At 50.1% G+C, this 18,720-nt stretch overlaps 1 protein-coding gene across 2 annotated transcripts in view; it reads right to left on the bottom strand.

The window, feature by feature from the left end:
* Nucleotides 1–18,720, bottom strand: part of MTCL2 (microtubule crosslinking factor 2) — a 76,425-nt gene continuing 57,705 nt past the window's right edge. For both annotated transcript variants that reach the window (XM_072800902.1, XM_072800901.1), the window contains exons 11-15: nucleotides 16,899–17,150; nucleotides 15,619–15,690; nucleotides 14,831–14,901; nucleotides 12,132–13,482; nucleotides 1–6,611 (exon numbers count right to left, since the gene is read on the bottom strand). In XM_072800902.1, the coding sequence (XP_072657003.1) occupies nucleotides 6,459–6,611; nucleotides 12,132–13,482; nucleotides 14,831–14,901; nucleotides 15,619–15,690; nucleotides 16,899–17,150 (1,899 nt within the window). In that variant the 3' untranslated portion in view covers nucleotides 1–6,458. The remainder of the gene's footprint in view (nucleotides 6,612–12,131; nucleotides 13,483–14,830; nucleotides 14,902–15,618; nucleotides 15,691–16,898; nucleotides 17,151–18,720) is intronic.

Consider the following 18,720-nt stretch of genomic DNA (forward strand, 5'->3'; position numbering starts at 1 on the left):
TCCATGGAAACTGTTCATATGACATACTTTATTTCCAATCTACAACCATTAAAAACCTTTTGTAAGTTTACACTGTACAGGTATTCTCATGTCTGAAATAAGACACGGGGCAGGGAGAGCTGGTGGATTGGACCAGTTGTCCTAGCACCCAATCCATCTTGGGAAGGAGCTTTTTGAAGACAGAAGTGGGGAAGAGAGAACAGTGGACAGGAGAGGCAGACAGTTTGGCCCAAGGATGCCCTTGGTCCCTTCCTTCCTGAGGGCCTTTCCCTGGGGGTCCCCTAGGGCCCACAACTGCAGGACCCTCATCAAGAAACCAGGCTGGGCAGGGAGGGGGCTTCACAGTATTGGCAGGGGTTGGGGGGGCAGGGGGCAAGATGAGAGGGCAGCTTCTGGCTCTCTTCCCCAGCTGCTGGAGGTTGGAGCTGTTTTTTGGCACTGTCTACTGGGTCTCCCTGGAGGTGGGAGGAAGAGGAGGAGCTAGGGATTTAGGATTCTTTCCTTGAGGGTTAGGTTTCTTACTACTTGAAGAGAGGTCATGAGCCTGTGGTGAGGTTCCCAAGGGATACATGGTCAGGGTTTTTGTCTTCTGCCACCCCCACCCCCTGCCCAGGACTCCCACTTACTGCTTGGCTAACACAACTCTACATGGCCTTTTGTGAGAACTGGAACCAGTTCTGAGGCAAGGAAAGGAAAATTGTAGCCTTCTTGCTGCCCTCCAGCTTCCAGGAAAAGGACATAGTTATTTGTTTGGCAGAGAGAGTTCTGATCTCTCAGGCGTCCAGATGAGGCTGGTATTTTCCACCTCTTCCTGGTCTGGGCCGGCTTCAGATCCTCACTAGGCCACACTGATGGCTAGTGCAGATCAGCAGTTGGCCGAGTCCTGTTATATGAGAATCACCTGGACAGCATGTTAAACCCCCAGCTTGTTGGGCCTCACACCAGAATTTCTAATTCTGCAAGTCTCAAGTAGGGCCAGTATTTTGCATTTCTGTCAAGCTCCCAGGTGATGCTCCAGCCACTTTGAGAACCTCTTGGCACCTCATCCTCAGCAACTTGGTGTCCTGAGGCAGTGACAGGGAGCTGGGACACAGCTGGCAAGGCCCAACCTTAGGGGCACCAGAATACCTGGGAAGCTGCTGGGAACAGTCTTGTGGTGAGCTTCCTGTGCAGAGAAGTAAACTAAGGCACAGAGATCAGAGGCAGAGTAGAGAAAAGAGCCAGGATACCATGGCCCAGTGGAGAGAAGTTGGTGATGTGGGATCCCAAAACACAAGGGGTGTTCTGGGGCCCTGGGGATCATCCTGGTGCTCATGATAAAATCATAGAAGGGGGAGGCTCATCGAACCAGCCAAACAGAGATCTTCCCAGACTTGGACAGCGTCTCCAGATCCAGCTGAGGTTCTTCCTCACAAGAGCAGTTTGAGTAGTATCAGAATGGACTGTGACAAAGCATCCAGGCCCTGACTGCCTCGACACTTCAAGAATGCTTCAAGAAAACAAGAGCTCCTTTCTTTAGGGCCTGGGGTCCTGCAGGCTGGTGAAAGGCAGGAAGGGACGGAAACCGGCCTGACAGGATAAATGAGGATCCAAGGAGGGTGAGGGAAGAGTAGCAGGTGGTGGGGAGGAGCCCTGGGCAGGGGAATACAGGCCCAGCATCATGTCCCCTTTGGTTCTCGTGTTTGTGGACTTCACAAACTTCAAACACTGTTGGGAGGGGCAAGTGGTAAAGACAGGACAAATTATTCCAGAAACAGTGAGGCCCAGGGAAGAGCAGAGAGGATAATGGGGTGTCAAATGGACAGACTAATGGATAAATGGCCTAGGGAGAGAAGAACACAAGCTAGGCTGCATCTTTTTAACAAGGCTGGGCAGGACTGGGCAGGGTATAGGAGCCCAGAAGGGGGGATTCTAGTCCCCCACCCTCAGCCCCATGTAACAGTGGACACTGAAGGGGTCCTGAGACTGGGGACAGAGAAGATAATGTGGCTCAAGGATGGACCTTGTGGACCTAGGGGATGTCCTGCTGGGCTGGGAGGTGACGGGGCCAAGCCCAGTGAGTAGGACTGGCAAGGCTGATGCTCTCTGAGCCACAGGCTAGGGCCACTTGGTTTATTGTTGGAACCAGCAGAGAAAAGGAGGCAGGAGGAGGGGAAGCTTTGGAGGAAGACAGTAACAGAGAGGATGAATGGGAGGAGGGCAGCAAACAGACTCCAGAGAAAAGAAGGGGCTCCACCAAGAGCCCAGAATGGCAGAGTGGGGTCTCATTCACCCCTGGGGATACAGCATTGGCTGGGGGTCAGGAAACTAGGGTTCTCGTCCTGACTCTGCCTTTTGTTTGCTTTGTGACTTTGGGCAAGCCTCCCTCTTCTCTGGGCTTAGCTTTTCATCTAAAAAGGTGAGGTGGTTTGACACAAAAGGACAGATATTGTGCGATTCCACTTATATGAGCCACCCTGATGAGGCAAATTCATAGAGACAATAGAATGGAGGTTACCAGGGACTTGGGGAGAGGGTGATTAATTTTTCAGTGGGTACAGAGGTTCAGCCTGGGTGATTAAAAAGTTCTAGAAATGGATAGCAGTGACGGTTGCATGGTTTCAAGTCTCGGTTAGGTAGTGGTATCTTCTGGGTGTCCTGGCCCCACACCGAAAAGTCTCCAGTGGGACAGTAGGTTTACACAGCAAGCAGGACAGAGTTGGGCTGGGGGATCCGATGGACCCAGGTCCTAGTCTAGGCTCGATGACTGCCCAGTCAGGAGACTCTGGGGTGAGTCTACACCTCGGTGTCCTGACCTCCCCTAACCCCAGTCCTGCCAAGGCTGCCTCCCAGAGCTCTCCCAGAGGTCTGAAGCAGATGTGGGATAGGGGACAGGGGAGCAATTTCTAGATAGTAGTACTGTAGGTGGGGTGTGCAGGGGATGATTATTAGTATGAGTGAAGTGGGGGGACTGGCCAGGTTGGAAGGTGGGGGACATTCTGGAGGGGAGGAGAGAGGGAGGAAGAGCCTGAAAGTTGGATGGGCAGGTGGAGAAGAAGCTGGTGATGAAACCATGAAAGGTTTCATCCCCACCTAGGGGTGGGGATGATAGAACCATGTGACAGCATGTTCAAGTGTGAGGTCTTTGGGTCCTTTGTCCACTGGGAGAACAACTGGGAGAGGACTGTCCCTGGGAAGACCAAGAGGTGGGGCCTGTTTTGAGTTCACAGAAAGCAAAACCTCTTGGAGGTATTTTTAAATTTCCCAGCCTTTGGTGGGGAACAGCCTGGGATGGAAACAGGGAGAGAGGAGTTGGATATAGACGCCTTGTGCATACAAGATCTAGGAGCCACTGATGTGGCCAAAGTGGTCTGATTTTCATTTCAAATACAGACATCATTGCCCCCAGGAGAGTCTAGTTTGGCTTTGGGAGGAGGTCAGACATAAGGAATGTGAGGTCGTCCAGTTTAGGGTCCACCAAGGCAACTGCCCCCCCATCCTTCCCCTAACCAACTGGTGCCAACACAATAGATCCAAACCCAGTGATCTGTAAGGGATTAGGACCCCAGGGTTCCTTGGGACTTTGGTGGGAAAGAGTGGAGACAAGAAAGATAGATAGACGGCGTTGGGGAGAAGGAAGAGGAAGAAGGTGCTGAGAGTCCAGTGGTGGAGGAGGAGGAGGAAGGGGAGAAAGGGAAGAGGGCAGTGTTCCTTCCTGGGACTCCAGTGCTCCAGGGGAATCCCCACTGTGGGTCAGGCAGTTTTCTGCTTTGGGAATGTTACCAAGACTTAAAAGGCATTTGAAGAAACAAACAAACTTAGAAATTACATTCCAAAAGAGTAGAGAATTTTTACAAACCAACCCTCCCACCCCCAAAAAAGAAAACACAACCAGTTACTAATTAAAATGCTAAAAAATCAAACCAAACCAATATTTACACATAACATTTTCAACCCCATCAAGCCCCACATCCAGAGGCTTCTGCAGGAACAGTGATGAGTGACCTTGCACAGTGGCATGCAGGAAGTGGACACTCAGACTTTATCGAAAACCAAGATCTAGAGCCTCTGATACCAGCTGGGGCCAGGAGGCCAGGTGCTGAGACAAGAAGATTGCAAGGACAATGTTGGACGAGGACGATGGTAAGGCTGAGTGGTCCGAGGCCTTGGGGTTCGGGTGTCATGAGGATTTCTCCCCAAGGCTGGGAAACCAGCCTCCCTGGCCCTCCATAGCTTGGGGAGGTGGCAAAAGGCCTCTGGTGACATTTGGCCTCGTGTGAATCCCCTCCTGGAGATAACCTTGGAGGGGCCTCCTGACCTTTTGAGTGGGAGGAGCAGCAGCATCCCAGGCGGACTGGCCCATGGCTCCATTGGCCTGCCTGCTCTGCCCACACAAGTCACGATGGCATGATGAAAGGCCTGGTCAAACTGACATGACCCTTGCATTCTGCCCATAGGGAGTGGAGATGAAGGACTTCGGGTAACTTGTCCAGGTGACCTTGAATGAGCAGGACTGGGAACAGGTGGGAGTACAGAAGTGTCTCCTGAGTCCTGGGGGCAAACTAACAAAGCTGCTGGCTTTCGGTCTTCCTGAATTCCACAGACAAGCTGCTTCATTTTGGTATTTCCACTCTGGGCCCCCAGCCAGTTGTAGGAGGTTCACGCATCTGCGTGTGTGCGGGCACGTGTACAACCGGTATGGGTTTGCTGGCACCAAGGGAGAGGCCATCTGAGGCCTTGCCCGCCACACTGCAATGAGCCACACTGCAGTATGTCCAATGGCTCAGGCAGGTCATATGGGATGTGGGAAGGGCAGGCAATGGAGCTGGGTCTGGAAGAGGGGCCAGGAGAGGCCATAAGGCTAAGGAAAGAGGCTGCTGAGAAGGCTGGCAGGTGGTGAGAGCTGCTGGCAGATACTCTCAGGTCCATGTGCAAAGCTGCAATAAACAACATTCTCGAAGTTCAGTCCTGTTTTCCTGTGAGTTCTCACTTGGGGAACTTGGAGAGATCTCCATGCTCTTGAGAGAGCCTCAGTAATCTGTGTTTGACTCATAAAAAAAAAGTTTCAGAGGGAGGGAGCAAAATGAGAGGGCAGACGGAGAATGTCTGGGAAGTGGGGACATCGGCCCAGCCCTCTACCCTGTCATGGTTTACAGACTGATTGCCAGGGGCTGGCCAAGTACCAGGCAGTGAGTGAAAAGCAGTGCTCTGAGGCCAGATGGTCAGCAATAACGGGGAACAAGCTGCAGGGCTCCAGCTCTACTGGGGGGCCATCCAACCTTGATCAGGAGTCCCGAGCTCAGCTGCGGAGCTGCCTCGTCTGTGTGTGGGACCCCGTGCCTGTCCAAGGCTTTGTCCTCACTTTGTCCCAAGGGCAAGAATACATGTCTCAACCTCCAATAAATTACCTTAGGGACTTTGGGGTAAATTAAATTATTAAAATAAAGTAAAACCACCTTAAATATTTATAGTAAGAAAAATTCAAATAAACAACCAATGCAAGAAATGAGTTTCCAGGCCACCTGTCCACCGCCATGTCCTGGGGCACTGGCCTCCTGGAGTGCTCCATGGCCTGGGGTGGCCAACTGGGAGTCTCTCATTGGGAATATCTTTGCCCTCCACCAGCCACAAGATGTAAACACAGTGGAGATGTGGCTCCCCTCCAGAATGCCGGTGAAAGAGGCCCCAGCGATCAAGGCAGTGGGCATTTAGGCATTTATCTGTGCACCAGGTCTTAAAACCGACTCTACCTATTTCTGTCCTGGGAAGGTAGGGCTCCTCCCAATCCAGAGCCCTACACATTTCTACCCCATCTTCCAGTCCTTGCTGCATCCAGGCTATGGGCTGGGAGATCCAGAGCTCCAGGATTCCAAGCAGATACCTGGCCCTGGCTACTACTCTATCATACCCCCTAGAGCCATAGCAATCCAGAGCACCAGGGCTGGGAGGAGGATGTGGTGAAGGGAAGGAAGGGATGGGGATGATGCCCAGCTCAACTCCACCAGGGACTCCATGTTGAGTCCTACAGCAAAGCCTGTTCTGGTCATCGGTGTTTTCCTCCCTGTGATGGAGGACATGTTGGCAGGGAACATCTCTGTGAGCCCTTTACCCTGAGGAGCACGGCTGGAAGTGTATCCTTTCCTTGGCTCTTCTGAGAAGTGGGTGCAGGTAGAACCAGGCAAGCCTCTCCCAACGAACTGGCTCCCAAGGGATCCCTCTGGAGCCACCTCTGAAGTCTAGCTGTGGTCTCTCTCCCACTCGCTGCCTTCCCCTGGGAAGTCAGAGCTCACCACCCAGCAGTCAGCAGGCGACCCCGCTTTACCTGGATGGGAGTGCTGTTCTCTGGCAGTGGTAGCTGCTGTCCCTCCGCGGCGAGACCTGAGCTGAGGGCCTGAGCACCTCACCTCGTCTCCTCTCTGCTGGTTCCCTTTGGCTGTCCAGGGACTGGGCTGGTTGAGGTGGGGAGCACAGCTGCTCCATCACTCGCTGGGGGGAGCTGCCCTCTCCTCCCCACCCCAGCTGGACTCCGAAGGGTGCAGCCTGCATTTGGAAGGAGAGTGGCGGATGGCAGAGCGGGACGACCGGGCAAAGCAGGAGGTGAGAGACTGGGTGCTACAGTCACAGACAGCATCCTAGGAGAAGGGAGGAGAAAGTCAGGAGGAGCCAAGGGGCACTGACCACCTAGGGTCTGCCTGGCCGGCTGGGCAAGGAATTTCAACTCTGCTGTGCCTGGGGACCAGTTCCCAGGGGCTGTGGCCCCTTTCTGGACCAATTATATTTTATTGTTTTTCTGCCATTAGAACAATAATAAATATTAATGAATAATATTCCAGAATGTATGAATTCTGGAATATACAGAGAAGAAAGTGGATACAGTCCATCAAAGATAAATTCTCAATACATTGCACAAGCATACATTTATTAAAATGATATCATCTCCTACAGCCTATTTTGTAACTGCAAAACATAAAGTTTTCTGTCACTATGTATATCTAGATTTCCTTCTTTTTAATGGCTATATACTACTCTACTGAATGGAAATACATTTATTTATTTATCTGATTCATTTTTTTACATGCATTTTAGGTATTTTCTCATTTTTATATTATAACACACAGCAATAATGGTTAAAAGTGCTCTTACAGAACTAGATTGCTTGGTTCAAATCCGAGCCATTTGCCAGTTGTGTGACCTTACATAAGTTACTTAACCTCTCTGAACCTTGATTTCCTTCTAAGATAAAGGACATGCTACCTTTCTCAAAATTGTTGTGAGGATCAAATCAAATATGATATGCAAAGCATTTGGCATAGTGCCTATCAAGTACTCAATAAATGTTAGAATTTTTACTAATAATGATATACGTTTTTTTATACAAGTATGTTCTTCTACTTCTCTGAATGTTTCCATAGGCTACATTCCTAGAACTACTGGGTCAATGGGCAACATGTACATTTTACATACTGAAAAATATTTTGATCAACTTTAACATTCAAACTACAGCCAGCATGTACCTTTGTCTCTTGATGTACATACAGTTATATAGATGTGATGATTAATTTTATGTGTCAACTTGACTGGCCACAGGGTGCCCAGATATTTGGTCACACATTATCCTGAGAGCTTCTGTGAGGTTGCCTTTTTTTAAAAATATTTTATTTATTTATTCATGAGACACAGAGAGAGAGAGGCAGAGACACAGGCAGAGGGAGAAGCAGGCTCCATGCAGGGAGCCTGATGTGGGACTCGATCCTGGGTCTCCAGGATCACGCCCGGACTGAAGGTGGCGCTAAACCGCTGAGCCACCTGGGGCTGCCCTGTGAGGTTGCTTTTGGATGAGATTAACATTTAAATCAGTAAAGCAGATGCCCTCTCTAATGTGGGTGGGCCTCAACTAACCAGTTGAAGGCCTGAATAGAACAAAAGGGCTGATCCCCTCTCAATAAGAAAGAATTCTTCCTGCCTGATGCCCTTACGACTGGAATTACATTAGCCACATGTGCTGTACTGGAATAACATCACTGGCTCCTCTGGTTCTCAGGTTTTTGTTTTTGTTGTTTTTTTTAAGATTTTTATTTATTTATTCATGAAAGACACAGAGAGAGAATGAGAGACAGAGGCAGAGACACAGGCAGAGGGAGAAGCAGGCTCCATGCAGGGAGCCCGACGTGGGACTCGATCCCGGGACTCCAGGATCATGCCCTGGGCACGAAGGCAGGCACTAAACCACTGAGCCACCCAGGGATCCCCCGGTTCTCAGGTTTTTGAACACAGACTGGAAATAAATCATTAGCTCTCCTGGCCTCCAGCTTGCCACCTTACCTTTTAGATCTTAGGACTTGTGAGCCTATATAATTGTGTGAAACAAATCCTTACAAAAAATCTGTTTCTTTCTATATGCAAACATGTATACACACACACACAGCCTATTGGTTTAAAAAAATTTTTTTTAAGTATAGCCATGGGGCTCAAACTCACAATCCTGAGATCAAGAGTCCCATGCTTGGGCAGCCCCAGTGGCACAGCGGTTTGGCGCCGCCTGCAGCCTGGGGTGTGATCCTGGAGACCCACGATCGAGTCCCACATCGGGCTCCCTGTGTGGAGCCTGCTTCTCCCTCTGCCTGTGTCTCTGCCTCTCTCTGTGTGTGTCTCTATGAATAAATAAACAAAATCTTAAAAAAAAAATTAAAAAAAAAAAAGAGTCCCATGCTCCACCGACTAAATCAGCCAGGTATCCCACCAAATTGTCTTTCTAAAGAGTTTGCCCAAATTCTATAGCCTTTAGTAGTATGTGGTTAGTGTTTTCTCTGTATGCTCAACCAGCTGACTCTACTTTAAAAATTTTTAATTCGGGGATCCCTGGGTGGCTCAGCGGTTTAGCGCCTGCCTCTGGCCCAGGGCACGATCCTGGAGTCCTGGGATCGAGTCCCACGTTGGGCTCCCAGCATGGAGCCTGCTTCTCCCTCCTCCTGTGTCTCTGCCTCTCTCTCTATCATAAATAAATAATAAAAAAAAATTTAATTCAAACCTAGTTTTTTAAGCTTAAAAAAATTTTCAGTTTAATGTACACACTGAATATATCATAAAAATATGCCTCACTGAATTCTCATAGACTAAATACACTCATTGTATTAGGGTTCTCTAGAGAAATAGAACCAATTGGCTGTGTTTGTGTGTATGTCTGTGTACCTGTGTATCTGTAGATGAAAACAGAGAGAGGGAGAGAGAGACAAACCATAAAAGATGCTGAACTCTAGGAAATAAACTGAGAGTTGCTAGAGGGAGGTGGATAGAGGGATGGGGTGACTGGGTGATGAGCATTAAGGAGGGCACAGGATGTAATGAGCACTGGGTATTATATGCAACTGATGAATCACTAAATTCTACCTCTGAAGCTAATAAAAAAAGTTTTTAATAAATCTTTTTAAAAAAAGACAATTTGACAATATTTACCAAATCCCTTTAAAATTTTATATTCTCTTATCCTATAAATCCATTTCTGCAACTTAAATCTAAGCAAATAATCCAAAATGTGGACAAATGTTTTTGCACCAAGATGTCTACCACAGTATTAGGATGATAGAGAAAAACTAAAAATCACCTAAACATAGAATATATGCAAATGGGTCAATCATAAGGATGCCTGGGTGGGTTGGTGGTTGAGCATCTGCCTTCGGCTCAAGGCGTGATCCTAGAACTCCAGGATGGAGTCCCGCATCAGGCTCCCTGCATGGAGCCTGCTTCTCCCTCTGCCTAGGTCTCTGCCTTTCTCACTGAGTCTCTCATGAGTAAATAAATAAAATCTTTAAATAAACAAATGGGTCAATCATAGCCCATGCCACCCATCCGTGCCCCCACCATCTTTACTGAGTGCACCACAGGCCACATGATACCACTCCTAACCACAGCTGATTAGACCAACAGAGTATGCTGGACTCAAATTAGACCAATCACAGTTTCTTCTTTGTTCTAAAAATGGGGAATTGAGGGCGCCTGGGTGACTCAGTCGGTAAGGGTCTGCCTTTGGCTTGGGTCATGATTCCAGTGTCCTGGGATCGAGTCCTGAATCAGGCTCTCTGCTCAGCAGGGAGTCTTCTTCTTCCTCTGCCCCTACCCCTGCTCATTCTCTGTATCTCCCAAAAATAAATAAAAATCTTAGAGAAAGAAAGAGAGAAAGAGAGAGAGAGAAAGAAAGAAAGAAAGAAAGAAAGAAAGAAAGAAAGAAAGAAAAAGAAAGAAGAAAGAAAGAAAGAAAGAAAGAAAGAAAGAAAGAAAGAAAGAAAGAAAGAAAGAAAGAAGAAAGAAAGAAATAAATGTGGAATTGCAATAGATGGATCCGAATCAGTCTCTCTTAGGTGCTTGAACTAGAAGATGTTATAGAAGCAGAGCTGGGGGATCCCTGGGTGGCGCAGCGGTTTGGCGCCTGCCTTTGGCCCAGGGCGTGATCCTGGAGACCCAAGATCGAGTCCCAGGTCAGGTTCCCGGTGCATGGAGCCTGCTTCTCCCTCTGCCTATGTCTCTGCCTCTCTCTCTCTCCCTGTGTGACTATCATAAATAAATAAAAAAATTAAAAAAAAAAAAAAAAGAAGCAGAGCTGGGACCATATATGCAAATGCAATAGAGAGAGACAGGGGAAGAAACTGGACATCAGAGAAAACAAAGCTCAAGGGAAAGAGGGAGACAGAGAAGGTGTTGAAGCCTTCGGGGCCTTGCACTTGGGATCTATAAGATACCCCACCATTTCCCATCCTGGAAAACTAACTTACATGCATTTTTACTAACATGCAAATAATCCCTAACCAAATCTGAAATTGATATCAGGAGTGTGGTGTGCTACAAAAGATTCTCAGACAAAATGGAAGCACTTATGCACAGTCTTAGGGGGCTGGGCAGGGGTGTGTTGGAAAATATTTAGAGGGACGCCTGGGTGGCTCAGTGGTTGAGTGTCTGCCTTTGGCTCAGGTCATGATCCGGGGGTCCTGGGATTGAGTCCTACATCAGGCTTCTCCCAGGGAGCCTGCTTCTCCCTTGCCATGTCTCTGCCTCTCTCTCTGTATCTCTCATAAATTAATAAATAAAATATTTATTTATTTATTTATTTTAAAGATTTTCTTTATTTATTCATGAGAGAGACACAGAGAGAGAGAGAGAGAGAGAGGCAGAGACACAGGCAGAGGGAGAAGCAGGCTCCACGCAGGGAGCCTGACGTGGGACTCGATCCTGGGTCTCCAGGATCACACCCTGGGCCGAAGGCAGGCGCCAAACCGCTGAGCCACCCGGGCTGCCCAATAAAATATTTAATAAAAAAAAAAAAAAGAAAATGTTCAGTAACTAGATTTCCAGGAATAAGGGGAGAAGCCCTGATTTAGAGCATTTGTCAATCTTCATAGTATAAATCCTCCCACTGTGGCCAATCTCAAGGTGCCAAGGTGTTTTAGTGAACAGAGATGTACACGATTAGCTCTAATCAACTAAACATGCTAGCTCCAGCACACCAAGGGTGGCAGGAGAGCAGTAAGTATGCCTCTTCACTGGAGGGGATGCTAGCAATCTCTGGTATGTGGTGGCAAAGCAGCTATTAAAGCCTTGTTCACTAGTCTCCTTGTATTCAGACCAGATGTCCATCAGGTCTGTTGTTCCAGATCTGGGGCCTTCTAACCCCCATTCTGTCCATCCATCCATCCATCTATCTATTTATTTATAAGTGGACTCTATGCCCAACATGGGGCTTGGACTTACCCCAAGGATAACAGTCACATGCTCTACTGACTGAGCCAGCCAGCAATCCCCCAACCCTCATTGCAGACCAGCAGGACTTTTTGGGGTTTTTTGGTTTTGTTTTTTAAAGATTTTATTTATTTATTTGACAGAGAGTGAGATAGAAAGAGTGAGAGAGCACAAGTTGGAGGAGGGGAAGAGGGAGAAGAAGCAGACTTCCCGCTGAACAGGGAGACTGATGCCGGGCTCAATCCAGGACCCTGGGATCACAACCCGAACTGAAGGCAGATGCCCTAACCATCTGAGCCACCAGGTGCCCCCAAAAGGACTTTTTGAAACACACAACCATATTCCTGAATTTGAAAACCAAAAGAGTTTGGAGCTTATAAGTCAACCCTTACCCCCAAGAAAAAGAGTAGACCCCATCCACTTACCTCATTGGGAAGGGCTGTTGCTCCATCTCCATCCCGGGGGACACCATCCTTCCCCACCTGGGGGAGCACTGAGAGTCTGGCCTCCTCATTGCCACCTGACTTGGCTGCCTTCTTGTTCAGGATCCTGGCCATACCCTCTGGCTGATGGTAGCTGGCTGGGGACAGGGGTTCCGGCTTCTTGGTGCTCTCCTCCCCTGCCGCTGAGGTGGGGCTTGGTGCCCGGCCACACACATTGCGGAAGAACTCCTGCACAATGCCGTATTTTGGAGGCTCGGGCTTGGCCCGAGCCTCGGACATGCCCAGTTTCCAGACAGACTCTGTGCTCCCCGAGTGCTCCACCACACTGAAGAGGCTGGATAGCCCATCATTGATGTTCCTCAGGACGGGGCTATCCCTCGTGGTGGTGGAACGGGCCCAGGCCGAGCCATTCTGCTTGCCCTGGTGCAGGTTCCATAGGCTGCGGTCCTTGGTGCTGTCCAGCTTGGACACAGACCGCCTCTGGAGCTTTGGCGAGCCATACTTGGGTGAGCAGCAGGGCCGCTCAATACGTGAGTGCACCTTGTCCAGGGAGGAGGAGATCTGCTTACTGCGCACGGACACAAGTGAGGAGCTGCGGGGTGACCAGCTCTTACTGTGGAGGCTGCTGCGGGGTGGGTCGGTCTGCAGGCCCACGCTGACTGTGCGGATGGTCTGCGTGCCCACACTGGCCAGGCCCACCGTCTGGCTAGATGTGCTCTTCACCTTCCTCTCCAGTGAGCCCGAGCGCATGGCCTGGCGTACGCAGTTAGTTATCTCCTTCATGTCGTCGCTCATGTTGCCCGACATCTCAAAGTCGTGCAGGGCCGCTGGGAAGCTGGGCCCTGGTGCAGAGGGGCTGCCCCCTGAGCCTGCATCCAAGCGCTGCCGTGAGAAGTTGCAGAGCCACCGGCTGTAGGAGCTCTCAGCCAGCCCATCGGCCTCAGTCGACTCCTTGGGTTTGGCTGTGGTAAAGAGGAAGCCAGGCTCGATGATGATCTTGCCCTCCCGGTCATGGACCACGGGGACGCCCAGGCGCCGGGCCACAGGGGGGCTGTAGTACACGCGGATGCCTGTCTTGTCGGGAGCCGTGTAGCTACGCTGCATCTGCCTCCCTGCCGGCTCCTGGCAGCCCAGGGTGCCCAGGCGGTTGCAGTCCCGCGGTGTGAGGCTGGGCTGCTCCTGGGCATCTTTCTCTGGGTCTACAGGCTGGGTGCCCACAAAGGCAAAGGCAGGGTTGTTGGGCAGCTTCTTACCCCGGGCAGCTTCACTAGCAAGGTAGGGGGAACAGTCCAGCAAACTTTCAAACTCAGACATGGAGGAAACGGATTTGGTCCTGGGAGGAGTAGAGGAGGAAGAGTGGTATTAGTGGAAAAAAACAGAGAGGGAACAGGCACTCTGGTCATTCTCCCCAGTCCACGCACTGCACAAGGGCTGGAACCATGACCTACCCTGCTCACCTCCTGGGGGAGATGCTGTTGGAGCCCTGCCCCATGTCACCTCAGCACTCACACCTACATATCTGACACAGCACACTCTGAACACCTGCCATTCTCCACCTAAGGGCTTTTTTGTGACTGCAAGAGTACACTTGGCCTCCATGCAGAGGAAGCTACAAATATCAGAGTTTTGCCCCTAGACAAAGCCCTCACAAACAACAGGTGGATTGGGCACCTCAGTACCCAGCCTCCTCATTCCTTAGGTGGGAGAACGCTGAGTTGCATGTTCCACTCTGGCTCTCAGAGTTCCTCAGTGAAACTGCACTTTGGTTGTCCACAAAATGACAACATCCCCCTTTAGTGGCTGCCTTCCCTCCTTTGTGTCACTTCCAGCATTTCCTAAAATCCTTTCCCAAATAAACCATTTGTACTCAGATCCTTGTTGTAGGATCTTTGAGACAAGTTCTCAAATCCTGTGTTTGCTTTCGGGGGAACTCAAATAAGATGACGTTAAATCACCGGCACAGACCTGGCACATGTGTTGCCTGAGGATCAAAAGTGCCAGGTGTATGGAAGTGCACCTCATAGGCCAGATCATTCGGCCCTCTAGTGACTCTCGCAGACAGCTTCTATTATACTATCCCCCCTAGAGAGAGATGGGAAGTACCAGCCAAGGTCACATCACTGGAAATGGCAGAGTAGGAGTTCAAACCCCGCACTCTGACTCCAGAGCCCACTCTCCTACCCCGGGCCCACCTGGTTTGAGGATGAGCTCATGGCTCTGATGGGGTCTTGTCACCACCCTCCTTCTACTCATGGGTTTCCTAACAGTGGAGACATGGCCCTGACAGCCCTGGGGTCACAGAACAGGGCCAGGCCCAGAGGAAGATGCTCAGTAATTCCAGGAACAGAAGCCTTCCCTGATTCCCCTAACTGTTCAGGAGCTGAACAGTTTCTTTCAAAGGTAGGATATATGGAGCTCCAGGTTTTCATGCATGTCCACAATCAAACAAACAAGAAAAACCAAGGGCTGGAATTCTCATTGTTCCATGCTTCCTGGCTCCTGAGTGGCTTCAGTTCTATAGAAAACACATACCAGGGTTCTCCGAGCTCTGCTGAGGTGCCATGGTGGGATAATGAGGCCAGGGGAAGAAGACAGGCAAAGGGGTGGGGTGGGGAGAGGAATCTGAAGGGCAGGCCATGGCAGGGACTGCAGGGCAGGGCAGGGGCTGAGGAGGCCAGTACCTTTTTAAGGCAGTGCCCCCAAGTTCAGCTTCAGAAACTGCCTCCTTGTCAAGGATCTTCTCATTCCGTGTCTGTCAAGGAAAAGAAGCAGGAAGGGTGAGTTCTGGCCACCAGCACACCAAGGGAAGTTGACAGGAGGTCAGTGCAAGAGCTGACCCTGGATTGCCTCTTGTGAGCAGGACTGATGTCCACACAGATCTATAATGCCCATTGGTCAGTTTCTGGCTACAAGTGGGCCTAACACTCACATAGATATGTGATCCAGGCTTGGCCAATCAGAGCTCCAAGAGAGGACCCCAAGGAAAGAGTCTTTTTAGAAGTTATTCTGAATGTGGTGACAGCAACCAAGCACCCAGTGGCCACTGTTCTGTTGGTGGTGACAGCAGTGACCTCAAGATTCGGCAGAGAATGGGATTTTCATTTTACCACTGACGTAACTGGAGCCCAGAGAGGGAGAGAGTGACTCATTCAGGATCACACAGCTACTCAGAGGCCTTGCTTTTCTGAAAGGCACAGTTGAAACCAAGAGAGGGCAAGCACCTGGCCAGGAACACAGACACCCAGCCTCTCTCCAGACACGGAAGGATGGGGCTGGCAGAGGGCTCCTCACAAGTCCTCAACCATCTGCTGAAACAATGGGGTAGAGATCCCAGGATTGAGGAGCCCAAAATGCAAGGGTGTGATTGGTGGGACAGAGTTAGCCTCCTCCCTGTCACACCCCTGCAAGTGAGGGACTTTGCAGAGCAGCCAGGAGCCAAGAGAACATGATGGCCTGTTACCCTACTCACCTCTTTCCAACTGTTGTCCTGTTTCTCCAGGTCTGAGTGCTTCAGGATCCAGGGTTCAGCAGCCTTCTGCAGCTGGGCAAGGGTAAAGATGATGGTCAACGGCAGGCATGGCTGATGAGTGGGCCTTGGTCTGTGCAAGGCCACTTCCCAGGTTCTGCTCAGACCCCGGATGACCCAGTCATGGACTAAGAGCCATTTTCCCTTGGGCAGCAGCTCTGAGCCACTAAAAGATGGATTTGGTAAAAGCAACCACTTACAGGCATCCTTATAGATGCCATTCTATGTGCTAAAACAACCGCTGTCACAACTATGTTACTTCATGCTACAATTCCTGGATGGGCTAGGTCAGCTAAGCAGCAGCTGAATCACATGAAAGTCTGGGCTCCGTACTAGGAATGAGTATATTAGATGGAATGTGACCGGCCTCTAGTCGTGAACAGCTCTCTATGAAAGAGGCAAATAAGTATAAACAATATGTATTTTATGATAACATGATTGACTTAAAAAAAGGGGATCTGGGCAGCCCCAGTGGCCCAGCGGTTTAGTGCTGCCTTCACCCTGGGGTGTGATCCTGAAGACCTGGGATTGAGTCCCACATCAGGCTCCCTGCATGGAGCCTGCTTCTCCCTCTACCTGTGTCTCTGCCTATCTCTCTCTCTCTCTGTGTCTGTCATGAATAAATAAAATCTTTAAAAAAAAATGAACCTCTGAATATAAAATTAAGCAGCAAGAAAGGGAGGAATGGGTTAAAGTATGTTTTTGCAATATTTGGGTCTCATATAAAGATGAAGTCCTGATTTATATAATTTAAATAAAAAGTGAAATGAAGGAAAAAGTCAAAAAGAGTGGCATACAGCAGCTTGGTAAATGGCAGCTGGGTGCATGATGTGTAGTAGGGTATAATGGTCAATGATGGTTTTTTTCCTATTCCCCCCTCTTTTGGTCCTCAAAGGACTCTAATTTTCCCAAATTTTCAGGCTTTGCTAGCTCTAGGGGTAGGCACATGACTTACAACTGGCCAATCAGCCTTGTGGAAAAGGAAAACTCTCTATTACCATTGCTAAGCTGGGATGATATGAGCACAAAATAGTGACCATATTTGAAGATAGCTTTGGCTTATGAATAAAGCACAGAGGGGAGCAAGCCTGAGAGATTGGCAGAGAGGCAGATGTAGCACCTATTGCCTTCTCTGAGCACCTGGATCCAGCTATAACTGAAGGAGATCCCAGCCCCGGACTTCTCCCACAATGAGTCCCCATTGTGGCTGGAGCAGGCCTCACCTGGCTCAGACGGTTTTGCAGCTCCTTCACCTGCTGCTCCACCTGCTGCTTCTCACCCTGAAGCCGCTCCACCAGCTGCAGCTTTTCCTGGCTCCAGTTGCGCTCGCTGATCTGTAGCTGCCTTGTCAGCTCCATGACAGCGCTGTAGGACTCAGCCAGCAGGTGCTGCTGCTCCTCACGCTCCCTCTGTAGGGCTGCCTTCCAGTCGGGCCCTGCCCGCTCCCCAGCCCCTTTGCCAGTCTTTAGCTCCACCTGCAGTAGAAGGAAGAGCAAACTGGGTAGCTGGCACCAGGAGACCCTTCCTCTCTGGCTCCCTGTCCACCCTCCTTCACTCTCAGGCATCAGCAGGGGGCGGTGGGGGAGAGCTCTCCTCTGAAGAACCCCCACCTGCTGACCATCCCATGCAAAACTAAGCCCTCCTCAAATTGGGGGTTGCATGGAGCTCGTTTCACTTGCCAAGCTCCATGCTAAGGGCTTCTCAAGCATTATCTCGGTATCCTCATGAAATCTCACCAAGACAACTGCTTTTCTCGGTATTTTAGGGAAGAGAAAGAGGTTCAAAGAGGTTATTTGTCCCAGGTCACATAGCTACAAAATGGCAGTTTCCTAGTTACCGCTTCTCATATTCTAACAACTCTTACAAGTGGTCTGGGTTTATGGTTAGTGGGGGACATGTGCCCACAGTCACACAATGAATGTGTGCAGGAATGAATCCAGTGTGATGGCTTTCACGGCACCAAGCCTCGGGGTGGCAGGAGGTAAACACAAAGCCTCAAGCCTCAGTGTACCTTCCCAGGCTGTGGTTTGGTATGTGGAACCCCATACGGGCCAGTCAGCTTCCCAGTGGGTAGAGGCATCTAGAATGGCTCGGTTTGGGGGTCAGGAAGAAATGTGCAGATGGGGCAGGAGCTATGAGCTCTACAGGGAGGGTGAGAGGAAAGAAGGGTGGCACAGGGAAGCCAGAAGTCTGTGCGCACTGGGAAGAAGGTTGAGATCATAGTGAGTGAGAGAAGCCAGGAGAGACAGAAGTTTGGGGAGCCAGGGTCAAATCTGCCACTTATTTGCTGAGTGTAAGAACCTGGTAAAGAACCTTAACCATTCTGTGCTGGTTTTGTTACTCATCCAGCAGAGATTATCAGTGTACCCACCCCCAAGGAGCCCGTGATGACCAGAAAGGCAGCCTGCCACAGGGGCAGGCTCGGAGGAAGCTGGGACCTGAAGAGTCATGGCAGGTGGTGGCGGTGGAGAAGGTCAGGGCGTTTTCTTTGGGAAGAAACCCGCCCTCTCACTTTTCAGACCAGAGGAAGGCAGCAACTTGCCCCCTAGCACACAGCAGAGACCACACCTCCTGGGCTCCTGGTTAAGGCTCCTGCAGTCACACTGGATTGTGGGGAGGGGAGTAAAACAAAGCCAGGTAGCAAGGGATGAAGGGGATCCTTATGAGGAGATTGGGGAGCAAATGAGGACAGCAGGCAACAGAAGTCTGGCTACACGTGTGAAGGATGTGACCAGGAACAGACAGGTAGTTAAGCATCTGGCCTCACCTGTGAACCCATGGTGGTGCAGCAGAAGTGCCTATGACGTCCCATGCCCATTTGTCAATCCTCCACCTTCCTTTCTTGGCCCAGTGACTTCCAGTCCCCAGTGTTTCTGGCACCTTTGCTGTGTGACTCAAGGTAAATCTCTTGCCCTCTCTGGACTACAAGAGGAGGTGAAGAGGTGGCTCCTATGCCTCTTAGAAGCATGGCTTGGGCATTGTGCTCCCAGATCTAACACCCCTGAGGGCTTAGATGAGGGAGGAATAAAAGGGGGGAATGTCTCT

This window comes from Canis lupus, chromosome 26, assembly GCF_048164855.1.
Source record: "Canis lupus baileyi chromosome 26, mCanLup2.hap1, whole genome shotgun sequence".
NCBI lineage: Eukaryota > Metazoa > Chordata > Mammalia > Carnivora > Canidae > Canis > Canis lupus.